The following is a 22162-nucleotide window of genomic DNA, read 5'->3' on the forward strand; positions in this document are numbered from 1 at the left end:
AGGAGCGGAGAACTCTATGGTCCCACAAGGATACACAGGCGAAGAGGAAAAAGTGGGCGATGGACCACAGGTTCCAGAGACGAGAGGGACAATCTTATGTGGAAAAACTTAGTAAAAGGACCCCTTGTATTTGAGGCAGCGGAGTGTTAAGTGACTCGCTCAAGGTCATAAAGAGCATCAATAGGATTTGAACCCTAACTTCCATGGTTTCTTGCCTGCTGCTCTAATCACTATACTATTTCTCACTCTGTATCAATGCTGTTGTTACTTTACCCCTTTCCTGGTGTCTTGACAGCATTTTCAAGCAAATTCAGTAGACTTCTGGATTTTTAAAGCACAAATGAAACTTGAGTTAGGTCATTTTTGAACTCTGGGTTCAGAGCAAGATCTCACTGAGCACATAAGTATATTTTTAATTGCATTATCAAAAAATTAAAATATTTGCATATATGTATTATGGACTTTGGGACCTATGATTAGACTGACGAGTCATTTACGAGCAATTCATTTAAGCTGTGGCTCAAGAGATGAAGTCCTTTGAACTCTAGCTATGGAATGAGTTTTCAGCAAGTGCTCACATTACAGGTCACATGGGACTGGATAGTTTGTGGTCACAGAAATAATCAGAAAGTAAAGGTGATTATTCACTTTTGTTTCTTTTTCCATAAGTTTGTTCATTTGCTTTTACATGATCTGAAGAAGGGTTACCTTCAAAAGCTAATCAAATAAAAATGCAATAAAAAGGTATCATCTTATTTTCTTTTCTCTAATGTGTTTTATTTCTGTTTATTATGTTGAATGAAGTAATATTTTCTCTGATTTGTTTTAAATTTACTACTTTATAGCTTCATTGTGTGCCCTCTAGTCCTAGTATTTTTGGAAAGAGTAAACAAGTGATTCACTCCACCCAGTATTTTATGGACCTCTATCATGAACTTGTCCCCATCAACTGTCCTCAGCTGTGCTAAGCTCCAGCTTAATACCACTCAGCTAACACCAGATCTCAAGCAAACAGAACAGAGAAATCCTGCAAATTCTTGGATGGCTCTTAGTTTAATCCTAAATCAAGCAAAGCATTCCATGCACACTAAAGGAAGTCACTGAAGTGGGATAACACTGCTGCTAATGGCTTTTCTCCTCTCATCCTCCTTCCTTCTCCAGCACCCTCTGCTGTCAGCTCAGGGGGATGCTGACGACATGTTTCCATGGATACCGACTGTCCCCTGGCAACGGGAAGCTGAGAAATGTGATGGGTAAATTTGCACACATTGGATTAAATGTTTATTTAACTGTCCATTACCTCTTAGAAAATGAAGTCTAGGAGGGCAGTTGGCGGTGGAGGTGAGCAGCCGTTTTAGGTGTGTGAGCAGGGTTATCTGCTCTGTATGCAAAGGGTGTGGGGGCAGAAGAAGGATGGACAGGGGAACTGAAGAATGACTGTGAGGCTGGTAAGGCTCAATTTCACTAATAGCACAGTGTTATTTCTGTATGAACGTAATGTTATCTTTATAGCAACAGTGGTATCTAGCTGTTAATTCAAGTTTTGTTTTTTTTTGGTAAGGCAAGGTTTTTGCATCACCAATTTGGGGTCTTAGCAGTGGCAAATCAATGAACACAGGACATATTTCTACGCAGTGAACACTAAGCTCACTCAGGTTATCTGACCTATTGTGCAGAATTCTAATAGCTAAACTGGTCCTTGCTTCAACATCTGCCCAGGTGTTCTTCTATCCCACTGAGGGGATGATCTACAGAGATAATTCTTGTGCTCTTTGAGAAATGTCCGGAGTAAACATTCCTGAACCTGAGATACATTTCCTGTCTGATTTAACTTTGTTTTTTAAAATGAACTGAAATAAAATCAAATTATTTAATTTTAATGAAAAACCATTTTAGTGAAGCATCCTGGGCCCTCTTCTGATCCTAAAAGCTGCTCCTGCCTCTCACTCTATGCCTAAAGTCTTCACAGGGTGGGAATGATCTCTCGTCATTCCTTCCAATAGTGCCTCTCAATCTGAGGACAGTATAGTTTTCTTGTACACCAACCACCAGAGGCTGAACATAAGCGTAGCCATACTGTGTCAGACCAATAGTCCATCTAGCCCAGTATCCTGTTTTCAAGAGTGGCCAATCCAGGTCACAAGTACCTGGCAGAAACCCAATTAGTAGCAACAATCTATGCTACCAGTCCTGGGCCAAGCAGTGGCTTCCCCATATCCATCTGAATAACAAACTATGGACTTTTCCTCCAGGAACTTCTCCAAACCTTCTGTAGACCCAGATACGCTAACCACTGTTACCACATCCTCCAGCACTGAGTTCCAGAGCTTAACTGTTCTTTCAGTGAAAAAATATTCCCTCCTGTTTGTTTTAAAAGTATTTCCATGGATTTGGAGAAAATCTACTGCTTATTTCCAGGATAAGCAGTATATCTTACGTTCCATAATCAGCTGATGCAGACATAGCAAAATCTTCTGTCTATGAACTCCTGGCACATAAAGGACTAAAGTCTATATATCACACCTAAAAACATTGACGCTGAAACAAAATACTCCTAGGTGCATTCTATAAATTTAGGCTTACTTAATAGAATAAACCTAAATTTCCACACAGTTTATAGAATACACCAAGTGCCCATCTGCAGAACTAAATTTAGTCACGGGCAGTTACACCAAGTTAAACATTGTGTAAATCCCAAAGCCTAAATTAGGCATGGACTGGGTGTATTCTATAACAATGCACATAGATTTTAGAATGCCCAAGACCCACCCATTCCACGATCATGGCCACACACCCTTTTTAACTATGAGACTTAGAATTTACACGCATTACGTTATACACTTTGACAGTTCTGCGTGTATTTATTTATTTGTTACATTTGTATCCCACATTTTCCCACCTATTTGCAGGCTCAATGTGGCTTACATGGTGCCGTAAAGGCGTTAGCCCAGTCCGGTAAAGAGCAAATACAGTGTGATGTGTGGTAGGATAAGGTTCATGTGTTACAGACACATTTGGAATCATAGAGAGGAAGAGTTGTGTTATGGCCATTGCAAGCTTTGGTTTCGTTGTGTAGCAGGATCTGTTGTGTAAATTCTAATTAATGCCAATTAGAGTCAATTGCTTGTTAAGTGGCAATTATTGGTGCTGATTGGCTTGTTAACTAATTAAGTTGTATGCACAAATCCAGAATACAACTGGATTTGCACGCACACCTTAAGTTACACTATATGGAATCCAGGGGAAACCGTGTAACGTTATCAACACACGAGAGGCAAGTGGGATCCACAGTTAGTAGTAACGAAGAAAGAAAGTAGATCACAGGAGATTAAGGAAAAATGCTTTTATTGATAATAGCCCAAAGTGGCCACCTTTCGCCTATACAAGGCTGCTTCAGGGGCAGGAAATAAAAGGGGAGGTTAAAAAACACACGTCCCGTACTTAAAGCAAGCATGCTGGCAACAGCTACAGCACTCCTTCCCAGGCAAAACTCTTCAAGGCTGGGTAGCTGGTGGCAGTGTCTCAGAGTGGCTGCTACCACCCCCACAGGCTCCCTCATACATGTTCAGTTTTCACACATGTGCGGGAAGGGGAATTCTGCCATCAGCTACCCAGCTTCAAAATGTTCTGGCCAGGAGGACTCTTTAGCTGGTGGGGCTTAGAGATCCCCACCAGCCATAGTAAGGGTGGCTCAATGTGGGTGGGGCCCCTTCCTATGCCACTGCTATCAGCACCCACCAGTGGTAACTGCAGTGGAACTAGACATGTGACTGTGGAGCTGCCTGCTGAAATTTCAGAAGGCTCTTCTGCAGACACAGCTTTGGAAGGTGGAGAGAGGTGGGGGGGGGGGGGGGGGGAAGGGAAGGTCCTATTTTCTAAAGATTTTCTCCAATTTTGTGTCTTTGGGAAGAATGCTTAGTAAATAGGACCCTAACTGCACACTCTGGGAGATCTTCTCCGGAAGACTCTGTTCTGTGCTGCTGGACTTGTGTAGACTTTGGCTGAAAACCAACCGGATCCAGGCTATAAACGCCTGCCGCAGGACATTCCAACAGCTGTTTCAGGATGGATTAACCCAGTGGAATCCTTTTACACTTTGCCATTAGAATAACAGGTTCATTCCACATCAATAACTGAGGATTAGATTCGATAATGAAGGCATTTAGCTGCCTGGATTGAAGTTCATATACTGGAATTTCTGTCCTTCCAGTCTCTCTTTCTCTATCAGTTACATGTTACACAGGGTGCATGTATGTTTCTGGTAGCACATATTGCATGGCATGAAATAAACTTAAGAACATACCCCAATAATTTCTGTCCCTTCTGTGAGTCTCTGTTTAATTTAATACTTGACCTGGCGGGGATCCTCAAGCCCTACCAGCTGAAGACTGGGTATTATGCATTTTATTTATGTGGATGATATTATGTTAGTATTCCTAATTAAGGATTCATAGCAAAAGACGCTCTTTTTTATAAATTAAGATTTTAAGAATGTGAAATATTGGATGGATAAAAATGCACTGAAGATAAATCTGGACAATATGCTGAGTTATATCAAGCAACTATTTAACTGGTGCGACTGTCTCTATATCCCCAGAAATAAAAATATTAGGAGGGATAATTGATGCTAAACTGTCTATGGAATCTCATGTTAATATGATGGTGCGAAAAGTATTTTATAATATAAGGTTAATTAGATGGATCTACAAATTTTTAGAGGCATAATATTTGAAATTGATTACGCAGGCATTAATTTTATCACACCTGGATTATGTGAATGTTATGTTACTGGGTTTACCTGATAGGCAAATCCGTAAGCTCCAAGTTTTGCAAAATGTGGCAGTGAAATTAATTTGGGGAAGGACTTATTCTGAGCACATCACTCCATATAGAGTTTTTAAAAACATTGGTTACCTTTAAAAGTGATTAGCTTTCGAAGGTTGCCCTTCTTCGTCAGATCGGAAAGCTAATCAAGAAATGTATAAGTTATGTCCAATAAAAAAGGTATCATCTTATTTTCTTTTCCATGTTTTATTTTGTTTGATTTCTATTGATAACCTTTAAGAGTGGACTAACACGGCTACCACACCTCTCTACTTTAAAAGTGAGAATAGAGTTTAAAGTTTTAAGGTATTATATGGAGTTGCACCAGGTTATGTGTGCCATTTTGTGAATGTTTATGTCCCAGGGTGATGTTTAAGATCACAGACTGAAATTCAATTAGCTTTGCCAAGTCCTTGCACAATACAAAATGTAAAATCATCATAGGATATAAATCATCTTAGGATATGGACCTGCCTTGTGGAATTCTCTTTCGAATCAGCTTAGAATGATCTTTTTCTGTTGAATGTTTAGACAGCATTTGAAAACTTGGCTTTCTAAAAAATACTTGTTAGTTTCTGTGAATTAATGGGATATGTAAGTACCTTTAAAGTTGCAATTGAAGCATAATGTAATGGTTTTTTTTTATATTTTTAATCCACCTTGAGCTGAAAGGTAATGCAGAATCTAAATGCTGAAGTTAAATTAAATTGCAAAACTATTTCCCCCTCCCCCCCCCCCCCCCCCCCCCCGTTGACTAAACCACGCTAGTGACTGCCGTGTACTAATGCTGACATAGCCCATTCACTTTGAATGGGCTGTGTCGGTATTGCCGCATGGAAGCTGCTAGCATGGCTTAGTAAACGAGGGGGGGGGGGGAACATGTCTTCAGATTCAGACATCCTTTACATGCCTAGGATTTGAATCTTAACATCACATAAAAAATATACTTTCATAAAAATTTTTTGTTGCAGGAAACACAGTACAAAACTGAAATACAGGCACATGGTGCATGGTGTAAAACTGCCATAGAAAGTTTTCCCAAGAACATGTATTCCTTTTGGAAAATGAGGAATACAAGTGTAGATTCTAGTTCTGCCCGTGTCACACGCAGACCACGCCCCCTTGAAATGTCTGTGTGGTATGGATCTCTACGTGTAAATATCAGCTTTTTGAAATCATATTTACATGTGCAGACAGCATACTTCTGTGAATGTCGCTGTTTGCATGTAGGAATGGTCTTAGGAGGAAGTTATCAATGTTAAGATATTGTAAAGCGGATCCTCTTCCCTCAGCGGTTGCAGCTCTCCACAACCTGAAGAACACCTTCCAGTACTGCTCTTTTTTTCTCTCAGAACAATGAGGCTTGTTATTGCCTAGGAGGGGCTTCCCTCCTTCCCTCCGTTGTGGCACCAAAACACAAAACAAAGCACGGTTATCATTCACCTTTCTCAATCCTGCTAGTTTCCCAGTGCAGGCTTCCACAGCTGCTTCCTCTCCCTACCTCTTGGGGAAGAGTAGCAGTAAATAAAAAAAAAGAAAAAAATACCCTGTTCAGAGTAGCGGGTTTTTCCAAAAACCCAGTTCACTTTTAGTCAAGCTTTACAAAACACAGCTCAGTCCCGCTAGGCTTTCAAAACACAGTTCAGTTCTAGCCAAGCTTGCAAAAACACAGCTCCGTTTAGTCAGGCTTTCAAAATACAGTTCAGTTCTAGCCAAGCTTTCCAAAATACAGCTCAGTTCAGCCAGGCTTTCAAAAACACAGTTCAGGTCTAGCCAAGCTTTCAAAACACAGCTCAATTTAGCCAGGCTTTCCAAAAAAACCATAGTTCAGTTCTAGCCAAGCTTGCAAAAACACAGCTCAGTTTAGTCAGGCTTTCAAAATACAGTTCAGTTCTAGCCAAGCTTCAAAAACATAGCTCAGTCCAGCTAGGCTTTCCAAAAAACACAGTTCAATTTTAGGCCCAAGCTTTCAAAACACAGCTCAGTTTAGCCAGGCTTTCAAAACACAGTAATGGCTTTGCGCGGGCTCAAAGCCTAGGGTCCCACCCTCTTGGTCAGTCATACTCCTACCTGACCTCCTCCCGCATGACCCGGCTTGGCCCCGCTACTTCCTTGGCTTTCGCTGAGCCAGAGCTGAAAAGTCCATCGGCTCTTCCAGGGTGTTCTCCGGTTCAGTCAACTCCATAGGGCAAGGCTCACTCTCTCCCTCTCTCTCCTCAGGAGCCCAATCCATATTCTCCTCGCCCCGCCCTTCTCCCAGCTGCTCCCCCTTTCTTTCATCAAAGCTCTTTGGTGGCTCTTCTTTCTCCACCCACCTGTTCCACCACCTCTTCCACCAGGTTGGAGAATCAGCCTTATTCCTTCCCCTGCGGCCCTCCTCTGGAGACTCCTGGGAATGCACATAGTTTCTCTTATCCCCGGTCTCCCTTGGGGCATGCTGGGAGTTGTAGTTCTTTATTTCTAGTTTTTTCCTGGGGAATGCCTGCCTATAACGGGGGTATTCTGGCCTATCCCAGGGTTCCTTTGGGGCCTGTCCTACATACTCTTTACAATATGTAATTTTACTGTTAAACCTCAGTTATTAGTAATTAGGTTTGATGTGATCCTTTCCCATAACCAACCATGTAGAAACGTCCCTGCCAATAATGATTCTGTCTGTCTGTCTGTCTGTCTCTCCTTCCCAGCAGTTCCCTATCAGCAGAACCAGTACAGTGCCCAGGGGGGCTCCAGGACCATCCAGTGCTATCGCTGTGGAGACACCTGTAAAGGGGAGGTTGTGCGAGTCCAAACCAACCACTTCCACATTAAATGTTTCACCTGCCAAGGTAAGACACTGGCTTTCCTTTCAGCTTATAGCTCAGTATTGTGGTTACTGTATTAGTCCCTTTGAATCAGTGGCGTAGCCACGTGGGGCCACAGGGGCCTGGACCCCCCTGCCAATGACCCTCTCGACCCCCCCTCCCGCTGCCAACCCGCCATCGCCTACCTTTGCTGGCGGGGGACCCCAACCCCCACCAGCCGAGGTCCTCTTCTTCCTGCGCAAGGCTTCGTTCTGACTGTTTCTGATGTCCTGCAAAGGTAGGCGGTGACGGCGGCAGCGGGAGAAACTTGGCGGCGGGGGGGTCAGCAGCGCTAGGGGGGGGGCTAAAATGTGCCCCCTCACCTCGGGGTTCTGGACCGCCCTCCCGCTGAAGTCTGGCTACGCCCCTGCTTTGAATGTGTAGCGATGTGTCAACATGCTATAGGAAAGCAGAGCCTCAGGTAACTGAGAAGAAGCTGCATCACAAGGCAGTTCACACACCTTTCACCAAACAAACCCAACAACCAAGTGGATGAACACAGAGGATCTCTAATTAGGAAATGAATGGTATAAAAACAAAATGTAAAAGGCTGCATATGTGTTTGCATGTCAAGTGGTGTTTAGATGACAGCCCTGGCTGCATCAACTGAGGCCGGTGCTGGGCTGGCTTGTAAGGTCAGAGTTTGCATATAGCAATCCGATTTAGGATGGGCTGGAGTGGGCAGTGTTGGGCAGACTTTTACGGTCTGTGTGCCGCAAATGACGTGACAGATTCAGATAGGCTAGAGTGAGCTTTAATAGCAACTCCAGCAGTTGGACTAAAGCCCAACACAGGGGGGTGATCTCTTCAATTTAATCTATATATCACAAAAACTATATAAGAGATACTTTCTGTAAAGTCTGAACTAGCCAGAATTCTTTTATGCTAAAGAGGCGTAAGGAGGAAAAAGGCTCAAGAAGCTCCCAGCCTGATATAGCTATGGAAGCAGGACTGTACAAAGCGTTGTTGCATTCGAGATCCTCAGTACGACTAGCGGCAGAGTAACCTGCTCGATCTTCTGTGGCTCTTTTACTGAGGAATTGCTGGGATGATCTGTTACCATGGCTGCCTTTTCATGCACCCAAGACAGAATGCAGCAGACATGGCTGCACCCCCCCTCCTGGAAGAAATTTCAAAGAATTCTGTCACAGCTGCAGTGTTGGTGACAAGGAAAACTGGGTAACAGCCTGCAAAAGTCTTTGCCAGAGTCAGTTGTGCCCAAATGACACCCACAGGAATGGACTCTACCAGTGGCAGAAAGCAGAATTTCCTGATAAATCACTTGTGGAGAGCACTGGCCACCAGACCCTGAAGCAGGCTAAGGAAATGCTGGCCCATCATAGGTCAGGGTCGTGATTGTGGAAAAGGAAGCACCGAAAGAGGAAGCAAAAAATTAGCTAAGTTTTTGCTAATTGCTGCTGCACTGAACTCTTTCTGTTCATACTATTGAGCAAGTGTTATTGATCTGACAAAGGCTGAATTCTGTTTTGATATATTTTTGCTAAATTTTGAGAGGCATAATAACGTTTTATAGAGGAAGTTTTTAGCCAACGATGAAGCAGTCCTGCTCCCATAGCTGTATCATGCTGGGAGCTTCTTGAGGCTTTTTCCTCCTTACGCCTCTTTAGCATAAAAGAATTCTGGCTAGTTCATACTTTATAAAAAGTATCTCTTGTATTGTTTTTGTGATATATAGAACTCCAGCAGTTGGAACATAAGACAGAGTTGGGCAAGGTTCTATGGTCTATGTTCCAGAAACACCGAAGAAAGATCATGATCAAGCATATAATAACCTAGAATTGATAATGAATGTCACTGTTGGGTAGACTGGATGGACCGTTCAGGTCTTTATCTGCCATCACTTACTAAATAAATCCAAGATCCAGCTGACACAGTGTTTACCCAAAAGCTGATTCTGTAATATATCCCAACTATCCTAACTGCCAAGGTCTAAAATACAAATCTACACTTACAACCAGTATCACATGCGTCTGCACCAAAACTTGGAACTCTGTACCAAAAGAATTAAAATCCAAGAAAAATTATTTTTCATTCTGAAAACATCTCAAAGCCCGTGTATTTAGGAAATTTCTTTCTGATGAAACCGCATAACCAAGGAGATCTCGGCTATCACACCACAACCATGATCACCGAACAAACCGAACCAGGCTTGCATCAATCTCACGATAGGAAAAAACACACAGTGGATCCAAGAAAAAGTCCTCTCACAGTGGGTGTCTTCCTGAACAAGGTCTTTATTAGCAGTAACAGAATTGACCCAATTCTGTTACTGCTAATAAAGACCTTGTTCAGGAAGACACCCACTGTGAGAGGACTTTTTCTTGGATCCACTGTGTGTTTTTTCCTATCGTCGGTTTCTTTGTGGAGAGCTCACCTTCTGTGGGTGTTTGCATCAATCTCAAACATCTAGAAACTTGTTTGTCTGATTTACTGTAAGCCACATTGAACTTACCACCAGGTTGGAAAATGTGGGATACAAATGCATAAATAAATAAATAATATGTGCAAAGCCTTCTGGAAAGTTGTGGCATCTATTGATCATCCTTGGTCCACTTCTCTAAGTCTGATTTATCAGGGCAAATATTCGGTCAACGGCACTCAGTTGTTTGCTGACCACCGATGGATTCATGCCCAGTTATTCAATGCTGGGCCATACCAGGCTCCAGCATTGAGCATCTGCCAGCTTAAATTTAGTTGGTTAAATGTGATATTCAATATTTAGGGGTCCTTTTACTAAGCTGCAACAAAAAGTGGCCTGCGGTAATATGGGCACGTGTTTTGGGTGTGCGCTGGGCCAGTTTTTACCGTGTCTGGGAAAAAGGGTGTTCTTTTCAATGGGCCAGGAAAAGGATCTGCAGTAAAATTAAAACCAGGGCATGCCAATTTACAGCCTGAGCCCTTAATGCCACCCACTGATCTAGTGGTAAGGGCTCAGGCGCTACACATGCGTTGTCTGGTTGGCACATGCCAACTGTTGATTAACACTGGAAACACCACGTGCAGTAGGAAATAAAAAATTAATTTGCCCGAAGTATGGGCACACGCCAAATCCAAAATTACCACTGGGGGAGGGGCATGCTAGCCTGGAGGTAGTCTCATTTTGGCATGCGCTGCACATATGTAGAACCTACCGTGCCTTTGTAAAAGGGCCCCTTAACTAGCTAAGAAGGACTGCTTAAAGACAAGACTGTGACTTGTGTGGTATCTTAGCCAGTTAAGTGCTGAATATGGCGCTTAACTGGTTAAATGCTGACTCCACCCCCAGAGTGTCCACAAAATAGCCGGTTTCATCTTGGAAACTAACCTGGCATTTTCAGTGGCACTATCTGGTTACGTTACCTCTGAATATTCTCTTTTAGCCCCAGACAAGTGAATTAACTGGCCAGGAGCCCTCTGCAGCTGTTTAATTCACTTTGCATATTGGTCCCACCCTTCTTATAGCTCACTGTGAAATAGCACAATAAACATGAGCAGTGGACCAGGAGCAGATGGACTAGTCGGTATTATTTATTTATTGGGATTTATTAACCGCCTTTATGAAGAGATTCACCCAGACCTGGCCTGCACTAGGGACGTGCACTTGTTTGAAAAGACATTTCCCATGCTGTTGCATGTTAGGTTTTTGTTTTCTGAAATGACAGAAAAAGCCTGAAATTGTAGTTTTCTTCATGTCATTAATACCGTGCACTGTTTGCAAAGGGGGGGGGGGGCACTCTTTCCGAAAAAGCATGCACTCTTAATAATATTACTTCCATAATTAAAAACAAATTAAAAAGTATTCCTGTAAGCAACACAGTAAATGTTAGGGCTGCACCCCCCCCCCCCCCCAGCTGTGTCTCACACAGAACAATGTGCATATTAGTCAGCACCTTTAAACATCTGCCCCTGGGTGCAGAGCTGTTTCCTGGGATCAGGGAGTAGATTCTCACACTTCCTGATCAAACAGGAGCTCCAGCAAGGTTTCAAAGAAGAGCTGATTGTTTAATCCACAGACCTATGGTGCATGTCCAAGGATTGCTTGTTCAGGACTTGTGAAAGCTGTGCAACTTCCAGTCTCACTCCAGGAAACAGACAGAAAGCAGCAGGCTGGAAAAGAGCATCAGTGGGGTCCGGCATCAGGGCATTGCTCACTTTCACTATTCATGCCAAACTCACACACATGTCGCTTGGCTGGGAAATGAACTGGCAGCACACATGAGGGAGAAGATTGGGGGGAGGAGAATCAGAGCATCAGAGGAAGAGGAGCACCCCTGGATGCTGATTTCCCAAGAGCTAATTAAGCTATGTGCAGAACTGACACTCTACAATTTTCATATAGCCATATGCAAATCAAAAATTTGAGCCCACAAGTTATAGAATTAGGAGGTAAATGTATACATTTGTGTTGGCATCGGTGTGTTATTGGAGCTGGCGTTGAATACTTATTTTCTAAAGGTGCAGAGACCTCTGTGGTGCCTTTATCAAATAAACTACCTGAACACAGGCTTTCTCTCACCCTATAAATAATGTACGTAGCGTCACCCAACGAGCTTCTCTGATAGTCTTGTTTTCTTTTGGATTTGGATTAAGCGAATGCCCCCCCCCCCCCTTCTGATCTCTGATCCATGGCTGTTGCAACCTGTGTGTCAGAAGGAGCCTTAAACACAGCCTTGCACCTGCGGCAGAGAACAAACATCAAAAGAAAATGTTGTTCGCCTAATGATCTTGTTTATCCTAACAGCTGCTTAAATTATTTCAGTAATTAGATTATTTTGGTAGGATTAAACAATAGAGTTCCTTTTTTCTGGGAGCGGCTTAATTCCCTACAATTGAATGTCTTTTGTCAGTGGTAACTGAGGGCAAATTGCATTCAGGTACAGGGAATGAAGCAGAATGGACACTGAGGACTACTTCTATATCTGGTTGTCTGTTACTGTAGAGTACAAGCCCAGCAAATGGGATCTATAAATCCAAGTCCCAGTCCCTGCTTTCTCTATACTGAGAGGAATCAGTCATGATACGTCCTGCTCTCAGCCCTTTTCCACCTTCCTTTTATTACATTTCCTGGGCAGTTTCAGGCACTTGGCAATGGCATTTTCCTTTTATCACTTGCCCCAGCCTTCACTGTATAATTATAAGGGCTGATAAATGGAGCCCTTCTAACTTGAGCCTCTCTCCATAGCGCAGATGTTATAACAACAGCTTGTGTTTTATCAGCTTGTTCTGTTTTTCATATTTTCCCAATTTCTGATGAATTTTTGTATTATTTCAACATGTATGAAGTGCCTGTACATCCAGGCACAATGAGTCCCTTCCCCACAGAGCTTACAGTCTTAAGTGAGTACCCGAGGTGAAATCAGAGAATGACGACCAAAGATTGTAACAAATTTCAGTGGCAGAAACAGAATTTTAACCCGTAGTTCCAGATTCATAGTCCATTTTTCTAATCTGTAGGTCACCTTCTTTTAAAAACAATTTTACAGAATACTGTGAACACTTTTATACATTTTTATGATCTGAGCCTTTTAAATTGTGGGGTTTTTTTTCAGTTTTTATCTGTTTCCTGCACATGAATTCAGTTATCTTGCAGCACCAGTTGTGTTGCTGGAGGTGGATAGTGGGGGGGGGGGGGGGGGGGGGGGATAGTGTTGGCTTTGCACATTTCATGACAGGAATGAACCTCATTCCTAAACCAGGGGATGTGGACTATGATCTCAGTGTCCGGGATTTACTACTGACTCTCACCTCAACACTTCATTTTTCCAAAGGTGTAATATCCCAGGCTGGTGGCATCCACCTTTCTGCGTCCTTGGTCTCTGATGCATTTGTTGATATTCAAGGATTTTCTATCTCTCCACATGTATAGTAACATAGCAAATGACAGTAGATAAAGACCTGAACGGTCCATCCAGTCTGCCCAACAAGATAAACTCATTTTACCTGGTGATACTTTATATGTATACTCCAGTTTGATTTGTCCCTGCCTTTCTCAGGGCACAGACCGTAGAGGTCTGCCCAGCACTGTTCCTGTTCTAAAAGTTCTGACGCTAACGTCAAAGCCCCTTAAAATTTACACTCCAGCCCATCCATATCTATTCAGTCACGATCAGGGCGTAGACCATAGAAATCCGCCCTGCTCCGGTTTTATTCTCCAAATACCGGCATTGCCACCCAATCTATGTAGTACAATCTATGTAGTACAGAAGTATCACTTGGCACTGGCAATTCTGTTAATAATGCTGTTCTTGTGTCTGTGTTTTTTTTTTTTTCTTTTACCACAACGTCTGGATTTCTAACTTCAGGCTTCTCATTAGAGGGGTCAGAAATGTCCCAGTTGATGACAGGTTTTGATTCTGCATAATTGTATCCTGATTAATGTATATTGCTACTGTCAGATTTCTCAACATCAGCTTACATGGATGTGTACAAAGCGTTGTTGCATTCGAGATCCTCAGTACGACTAGCGGCAGAGTAACCTGCTCGATCTTCTGTGGCTCTTTTACTGAGGAATTGCTGGGATGATCTGTTACCATGGCTGCCTTTTCATGCACCCAAGACAGAATGCAGCAGACATGGCTGCACCCCCCTCCTGGAAGAAATTTCAAAGAATTCTGTCACAGCTGCAGTGTTGGTGACAAGGAAAACTGGGTAACAGCCTGCAAAAGTCTTTGACAGAGTCAGTTGTGGATGACACCCACAGGAATGGACTCTACCAGTGGCAGAAAGCAGAATTTCCTGATAAATCATGGGATTCTGCCTTTGGGAATCTCCATTTAGCCACCTCCTGACTCTTGAGGAGCACCAGGCTTACAGCAGAACCACTTATGTTCTGCTGATGATCCAGTTCTAACCTGGGGAAGTAGCTGTGATTCAAAATCGGAAAGTTGACATGGAGATGCACAGTATTGAGAAAGATTTTGTCACTACAGGTGGTTCCACTGAATAACCTACTCCTGGCAAGACTGTGGATATCATTGCCTCGGGAAGTGTTAAAAAGGAAATATGAAGTTACGTCTTCATGGATGGACAGGGTATCTCTGATAAGCAGAGGGTTGCTAGGGGCAACCAGAAGAGCAGGATAGCTGAAGTGGAAACTTTCATCATGACACTTGGTCTGGTCACAGTTGTGTGCAGTGAGGTTTATGTGAATTTTTTTTCCTGTGGTATGTGTGGGAAAATAACAGATATCCGAGATCTGTAACAGGAGAGGACACAGAAAGAACAGTGTCTCAGGGTACAAACACAGACACGTTCCAATTTACTTTCTTCACACTCCTGTGATTGATCTCTCAGTTTTCCTTTCACAGGACCTGCTCTGAGCATGCATTTCCCGAATTAAATTACCAGAATGAACATTTTTTTTCTACATAACTGAACTTGACACTTACAAGAAACAAAATTGCTGAGCCAGTATTTTGCACTGCCAGGGGATCTCCCAGGTCAGATCTTTGATTCCGTTGGGTTGATGTAGATACAGTGTTCACAGCCCCTACAAGGAGGAAGTCCAATTACAGCAGTGACATCTAGGCCCCCTGATTCCAGTCTATTATGCATTTTATATTTTGCCTTTATCCCTAGGGATGCAAGACTTTCACATTCGAGGGAATTAGATTTACAACTGTTGATTTCAAATAATATGCTGAAATTTGCTCTGTGGCAGTGAATAAAGCAAAGAGGATGCTAGGATGGTGAATAAGACCGAAAATACTATAATGCCTCTGTATCGCTCCATGATGCAACTGCAGCTTGAGTACTGCATTCAGTTCTGGTCGGAATTAGAAAAGATTCAAAGAAGAGTGACCAAAATTATAAAGAAGATGGAACTCCTCTCATATGAGGAAAGGCTAAAGAGGTTAGGGCTCTTCAGCTTGGAAAAGACGGATGAGGGGTGTAGAACTAGTATAAGTAAATTGATTTTTTTAACTCATTCGAAAAGTACAAAGACTAGGGGACACTCAAGGAAGTTACATGGAAATACTTTTAAAACAGGAGGAAATATTGTTTCACTACTAGTTAAGCTCTAGAACTCTTTGCCGGAGGAAGTGGTAACGGCGGTTAGCGTATCTGGATTTAAAAAAGGTATGGAAAAGTTAATAGTCTGCTATTTAGTCAGACATGGGGAAGCAATTGTTTGCTCTGGGATTTGTAGCATGGAATGTTGCCACGATTTGGGTTTCTGTTGGAAACAGGATACTGGGCTAGATGGACCATTGGTCTGACCCAGTATGGCTACTTTTATGTTATGTTAGGTTTTAACTGCCTTTCGAAAAAGAAAATAAGATGAGATTTGTCGAATCCAATAAGGAATATTATTACAGATTCCAGCAGTTTGTTATGTAAAGGATTATTCCCAGGCAGACTTTAAGTGCACCTTTTTATAGATGGAAAACCTAAGTTCAGCCTCTAGATACTTCTATAATGTGATCACAGCACAAGCCTCCCCCCCCCCCCCCCTTCCCAGGGCCCCCACTGTTTAAGGCAAGAGATCTATGGTCAAGTACTGCTGGTAGGGAAAAGTGCATTCAGCTTCAGAAGCAGGATTCTCCAATGGTCCAAAACAAAAAAAAGGATATTTACAAAGGACAAGAAAAAGCAGTGGCAGCCAACCCTTAGGAGGATCATGTGATAGTGTGGAATAGAAAGTTTTAAATAAATAAACAGCTTCTAGAGCTTCAGCAATTCAGAACTAGAAACACTAATTCCTCAGGTTGAGGAGGAAACCGGAAGGTTCTTTTGCTGCCCTTCCAGGCCTCTTTTCTTTTAGAAACCTGTATGAAATGAAAGTCTTGTTTTCCCTGTTGGAAGAAATTTCCAAATAACGTTTAGGTGAACACTGGCTTTTTCAAAAGCATTTTTGCAGCTCCATTAGGGCTCTGGAGAGTGACATAGAACTTTTCTTGAAGTGAGTGTATGTCCTATGTGAGATCTTGGTGTAGGTGTACTTTCTGTCATTTTATGATGTTCTTTTCCTTATGTATTCTTATATTGGTAAACCACTTGGATTTTATGTGAAAGGTGGTATATCAATGGTATACAATGAAAACCAAAAGGACTGAAAGAATGATTTTACTCGGGATGTGATACTAAGCTGATTTGGATACATCGTCTGAATGTGCTCTTTGGGTAAGAGTAAAGTGCTGGGTCAGACTGTAAACAGTTGAGTCGTCTGCCTTCAAGCTCAGAGCAGGTACCGGAGGGATTTACTAACGGGCCCAGGGAGAATGATGAAACCCTCGCAAGCCGAGAAAATAAATGAGGCTAAATTATATTATTTCCCTGCTTTGTTTTAATTGTGGTCCCTGAATCGGCAAGAGTGTAACCATGAGCTCCAGAGCCAGTAAATAGGCCAGTACTGTGGTCATTGGAACCGAGAGCTGTGAAGGCAGGGTTGCCTGGGAGGAGGAGAAGGGTCGACTCAGTAGCTGTACATCAAAAACCTAAAGGCTGTGAAGGAATCAGCTGGACCATGAAATGATTTGGGTAATTCAATTCAACAATTATGAACCCCCCCCCCCCCCCCAAAAAAAAAAAATCAATCCTGTAAAACACACAATTGAACATCATAGGTTTAAACATTAACCCTCAGATTCTATATATGGTGCCGAAATTTATGTGCTGTTCTGAGATGCATGTAGAAATAAATAGGCAGTGAACCAATCAGTGCCAGTAATTGGGCGCTAACGAGCAATTAGCACTAATTGGTAACAATTTGGATTTATGTGCACATGCCGCTAAGCGCTATTCTGTAAAGATCCATGTATAAATATTTTAGGGCCCCTTTTACAAAGGAACGCTTAGGTTTTGTCTTCAATTAAATCTCTGTCCATTTCTTCTGACTGTGAAGGTTACCTATATTTTACACCAATGTAAATACATTTTCCTTGCCCTCTTACCAGTTTAACCCACAGTGCTTCTTCCTTACCCCATATGTCCTGCAATTCTGTCACTTTAATATTATTCTTAACATATAATGCCACTCCTCCACCCTTTTTTCCTATCCTGTCCTAGCCAGGTATAACTATGTCCCAGTCATGGTTCTCTGTGAACCACATCTCTGGACCACCACTGTCCAAATTGGCTTATATCATTGCAGACTCTAAATCTAGAAATTTGTTTCCCATACTACGGGTATTGGTATACAAGGCTCTCCAGATTTTACTCTTTTTTCCCCCTTTTCTATAAAGGTATTTGATGTTTTGCCCTTCTGAGGGTTATTAATGACTTTAGGGCTTTTCTCACCCATCCCCAGTCAATTTAGTTTAAAGCCCTCTGTAGTACTTTAGCCAGTCTGTAATTGAAGACACTTCATCTGTTCCTTGATAGATGAACACCATCACCGCTCAGTAACTCTTGGAAAATCATCCCATGGTCAAGGAAGCCAAAGCGCTCACGTTGGCACCATCCACGCTGCCACACATTCAGCTCCAATATGTGAGCTTCCCTTTGCACCTAGGTGCATTACCTTCTGACCCAAGGCCATGAAATCCTGCTTGACATGTTCAGTAGGATACCTAGCAGTATCATTTGTGTCAACATGGATGAGCAGCATAGGATAGAGTTCAGTAGGCTTGATGAGTCTCAACAAACTTTCCGTTACGTTTCGAATCTTGGCACCAGGCAGACAACACAGCTCCCTAGACATCATGTCTTGTTGGCAGATGGGCGTTTCAGTACCCCTCAGAAAAGAATCACCAACCACCACTACCTTTCTTTTCTTATTGGCTACCAGTCCAGCGGCTTTGGGATTTTTGATCGTAGTTTCCTCCTGTTCTTGAGATGTTTTCAGCTCTTCTACATTCAGGGCTGCAAACTGATTCTTCATTTCAACAGAAGATGGAGTTGGGGGGGGGGGGGGGGTTGATATTGTAGGATCTGGTAATGTGTGTCCAGCTGTCCTCTTTCTCCATTAGATCTCCTTTCCCTTTGCTAGAGGTCACCAGTGTTTCAACATGCATCTCTGGAATGAATTTCTGGTTGGCACAGATGCTTCTGAGTCATCTCTTAGTTCATGTACTTCTTTTATGAGGGTTTCAATGTGCATACATTTATCACAGGAAATCAGATCCTTGCCTTGGACTAAGCATTCAGTCCTGCGTGCCACCCAGGACCCGGATGATTGCATTAGCACGATATTGCGTTAATTTAATGCAATCATCCGGGACTTAAATCCTGGCATGGACAGGAGCAGAAGAGGACAGACAGTGGGAGCAGGCAGGCAGGAAGAGGCTTGCCTGAACCGGGCCTGCCCCTCCCCCCTTGAAGGCAGAGACAAAGGTAAGAGGGAGGGAGCAGCGGCGTATGGTGGTCCGGTTCTGCCCTGGGCCCGGCTGTGTCTCGGCAGCCCTGTCCATATAGAAGACACTCACTACCCGCATTATGAAGGTGTCTTATTACGGAATCATCCCTATGTAAGCACATACTTCTTTTATAAAATATAATATATGTATACGTTGAAACTCTGCACCAGCTACACCAAAACTGTCCCCAGGCACACTTACACACAGTGTGTGTACAAGATCTTGACTGTGTGCCCCACCTGTACACATGTTTGGCTACACAATTTTACAGTTGACCTTTATGTAAACACACAAAAAATGCTTTTTAAAATTATCCCTACTAAGGGCAATTTGCAACAGCTATTTGTTTGGGCAAAGAGACTGTCTGAAAATCGCTCACCCTCCCTGCACACTGGTGGTTCTTTGAGATTTTGTAGCAGATGCTCTTTCCTGCCCTTAGAAGCTGCCACCCTAGGCAACTGCTTGGTCTGCCTAGTGGTTATGCAGACCCTGACTATATAGAAGGGACAGGGTCAGGGGATGTCAGGGTGAACTTTGTCCTGCACCAAGGGCTGATGAAATGAAAACTGTAGAGGGAATGTTTGCTTTCATAGGAAGAAAGGGTCAGCCAAATCTAAATAAATACATCTAAATAGGAGGCAGATGTGCTGTGTGAAAGCTCTGAACATTTGCCTGTTCGTGGATCACTGATTTCAGACCCGGCGGGCACAGACTGGGTCAGGCTGAAGTGCTCCATAACCGCACAGGGACTTTGAAAGGGTGGGTCAGGACCTCCCAGGAGATGTTGTTTTCTTTGTGCTGTTTAATTTGCTGAGTGACTCTTCTCATCACTTTTTCTTCTTAAAGTGTGCGGCTGTGACCTGGCCAAGTCGGGGTTTTTCTTCAAGAATGGGGAGTACGTCTGCACTCAGGATTACCAGCAGCTGTACGGGACGCGCTGCGACAGCTGCAGGAATTTTATCACAGGCGAGGTCATCTCTGCGCTGGGCAGAACCTACCACCCCAAGTGCTTTGTCTGCAGCATGTGTAGGTGGGTTCAGTTTACAAAATCCTGGGGTGCCGTCATGTCCCCCCTCATCATTAGGAAGAGGCATGAGGTTCTTATTACTCTTCACTACTATGTAAAATAGAACTTAGAAAACTGGGACAACATTCCTGCAGGATCCCACAACACAGGAAACATTATCTTCCACTGTATCTAATGCAGATCTCTAGGGGTTCCTGCAGGATCCCATAACACAGAATACAATGTCTAATACAGTGTATGGGTTTTAGGTACTCCAGGGAAACCTTCAGCCTCCTCCCACCCCCCCAATTAACTCTGAAGCCTCTAGGCCCTTCCAGAACAATCCTCTAAAATAAATTGCATAATTGAGCATCATACATTTACATTTTAAAGTTTGTTTTGTGAAAATATCTCTATACATACATAATGAAGTCAATTTCCAAAAGCAACTTACCAGATAAGTGGTTAATTGAAAACTGCCCCCCCCCCCCCATCATCTCAATTTTCCACTCTAATTCCTGTCCAGCATCATTCCTTCTCTCCAGCCCCCCCCCCCCCCTTCTTCCTCTTCCCTCTCTTTCACCCACAGTCTGGCATTTCTTCTTCCACTCCTCTTCCCTCACCCACAATTAGTCCCCCTTCTCCCCTCAATGTACCTGCACCCCCCCTCCCAAAGCCTTACCTCTGATACAACTTCCTGTTTCTGGCAGGGCAGGAATTCTCATAGGGAACTTTTCTGGGGCAGCTGCAGGCAAGTGTGCAACTTGCCTGCCACTGCCGGCAACATTTAGAAGTGAACCCAAATTTGAAAGTACACTAATGGGAGAAAAAGAGACTTGCTGAATGGGGGAGTGGAAAAAGAGAAGTCAGACTGTGAGCGGGAGGGAGGTGACAGAGGATGGAGGAAAGCTGGACTGTGGACGGGGGAGAGTGGGAAAGATTGCTGCCCCTGATATTTTGCCACACTAGGTGCCTAGGTTACCTAATGCCAGGGTTGGCCTTCGGTGATGGCAGAGTCTGCAGCTGTTCATGCTGATATTTCAGGCCTGTGATAGAACAGCTGTGTGTACCTTGTCACCCACAGGAGAAGCGTTTAATAAAATGAAATTCAGAGGGGTCCAGGAGCAACGTTTCAGCTGTGGTGACCCCGCAGGAGCAGAAGCGATGGAAATCAACAATCAGAAACCAGAAAGATAGGACAAACTGGCAAGGTCTGACAATAACAAAGAGGTCTAAGAGTTTCCTAGAAGCAAGAGGCAGCACTAAACAATGTATCCAGGGACAATTCAGCCATTCATTCACGGAGTTACAATGTGTCCATGAGAATGTGCTGATTATATACTTTACCCATGTGAGAGTCCCATTGCTGGTGAATGATATAAAGTCTTCAGCTCATGACTCCACCTGGGCCACAGAAGACCAACGAACACATCACTCTAGTGTCTGGTTACAGCAGGTATACCCTAGTCACAAGAGCACAACTGCAAAAGGAAAAGAGAAACTGGGGGAGAAAATAGTCTCTAAATTTCTGTAACCCTCCCTATTGCCCGAGATCTCCTATGTGCACCTGCTGTTTTGGAGGGGGGGGGGGGGGCGCTAGCACATCTGCTGGTGCCCTAAAGGGTTTCTTTGAAGATGTTATAAATGTACAGGTCCTTTCAAGATGACCAACCCTTAGGAGGTTTACAGAAAGAAATCCCTTTTCCTTACTGGGTTGAGATTTTGTTGGACTCTTTGTCTACCCAGTTCCATACCCCGGAAGTAGGGAGGAGAAGCAGGGCTAAAAATCAAATAGAACAAATAAAGGAACAGTGATCATCCAATACATATAGGTATAAATAAAATCAAATAATTATTACCCACCAACCTGGCAAAGAATAAAAAAAAATATTTAGCAACATACACAACGTTTGAAACTCAAGACTAACACAATGTTACACTACCACATTTGCAAATTGATATGATTGTCTCTCTTACTCTCTTCTATCAGGGACACTGAGCAGCTCAGTGAAATAGGATTTGCTTTCCTTTTCTTTCATTAATGATCCATTGTGACAGTTTTTATCTGTCAGAGGCCCAAACTACATTAGTTATCTTATAAATGAGTTTATTATGAGAAGTTCTTGTAAAATCCTGTTCCTCTAAAATGTTGATTTAAAAAAATATATCTTCTTTTCTATGTTTTGATTTATTTC

The 22162-nt window shown here is 43.0% G+C and overlaps 1 protein-coding gene across 1 annotated transcript in view; it reads left to right on the plus strand.

The window, feature by feature from the left end:
- Positions 1-1171: 1171 nt before the first annotated feature.
- Positions 1172-22162, plus strand: part of LOC115475339 (actin-binding LIM protein 3-like) — a 73639-nt gene continuing 52648 nt past the window's right edge. The window contains exons 1-3 of the mRNA XM_030210973.1: positions 1172-1253; positions 7509-7649; positions 19808-19991. Coding sequence (XP_030066833.1) covers positions 1187-1253; positions 7509-7649; positions 19808-19991 — 392 coding nt within the window. The 5' untranslated portion in view covers positions 1172-1186. The remainder of the gene's footprint in view (positions 1254-7508; positions 7650-19807; positions 19992-22162) is intronic.

The sequence above is a fragment of the Microcaecilia unicolor genome, chromosome 8, assembly GCF_901765095.1.
Source record: "Microcaecilia unicolor chromosome 8, aMicUni1.1, whole genome shotgun sequence".
Lineage (NCBI taxonomy): Eukaryota > Metazoa > Chordata > Amphibia > Gymnophiona > Siphonopidae > Microcaecilia > Microcaecilia unicolor.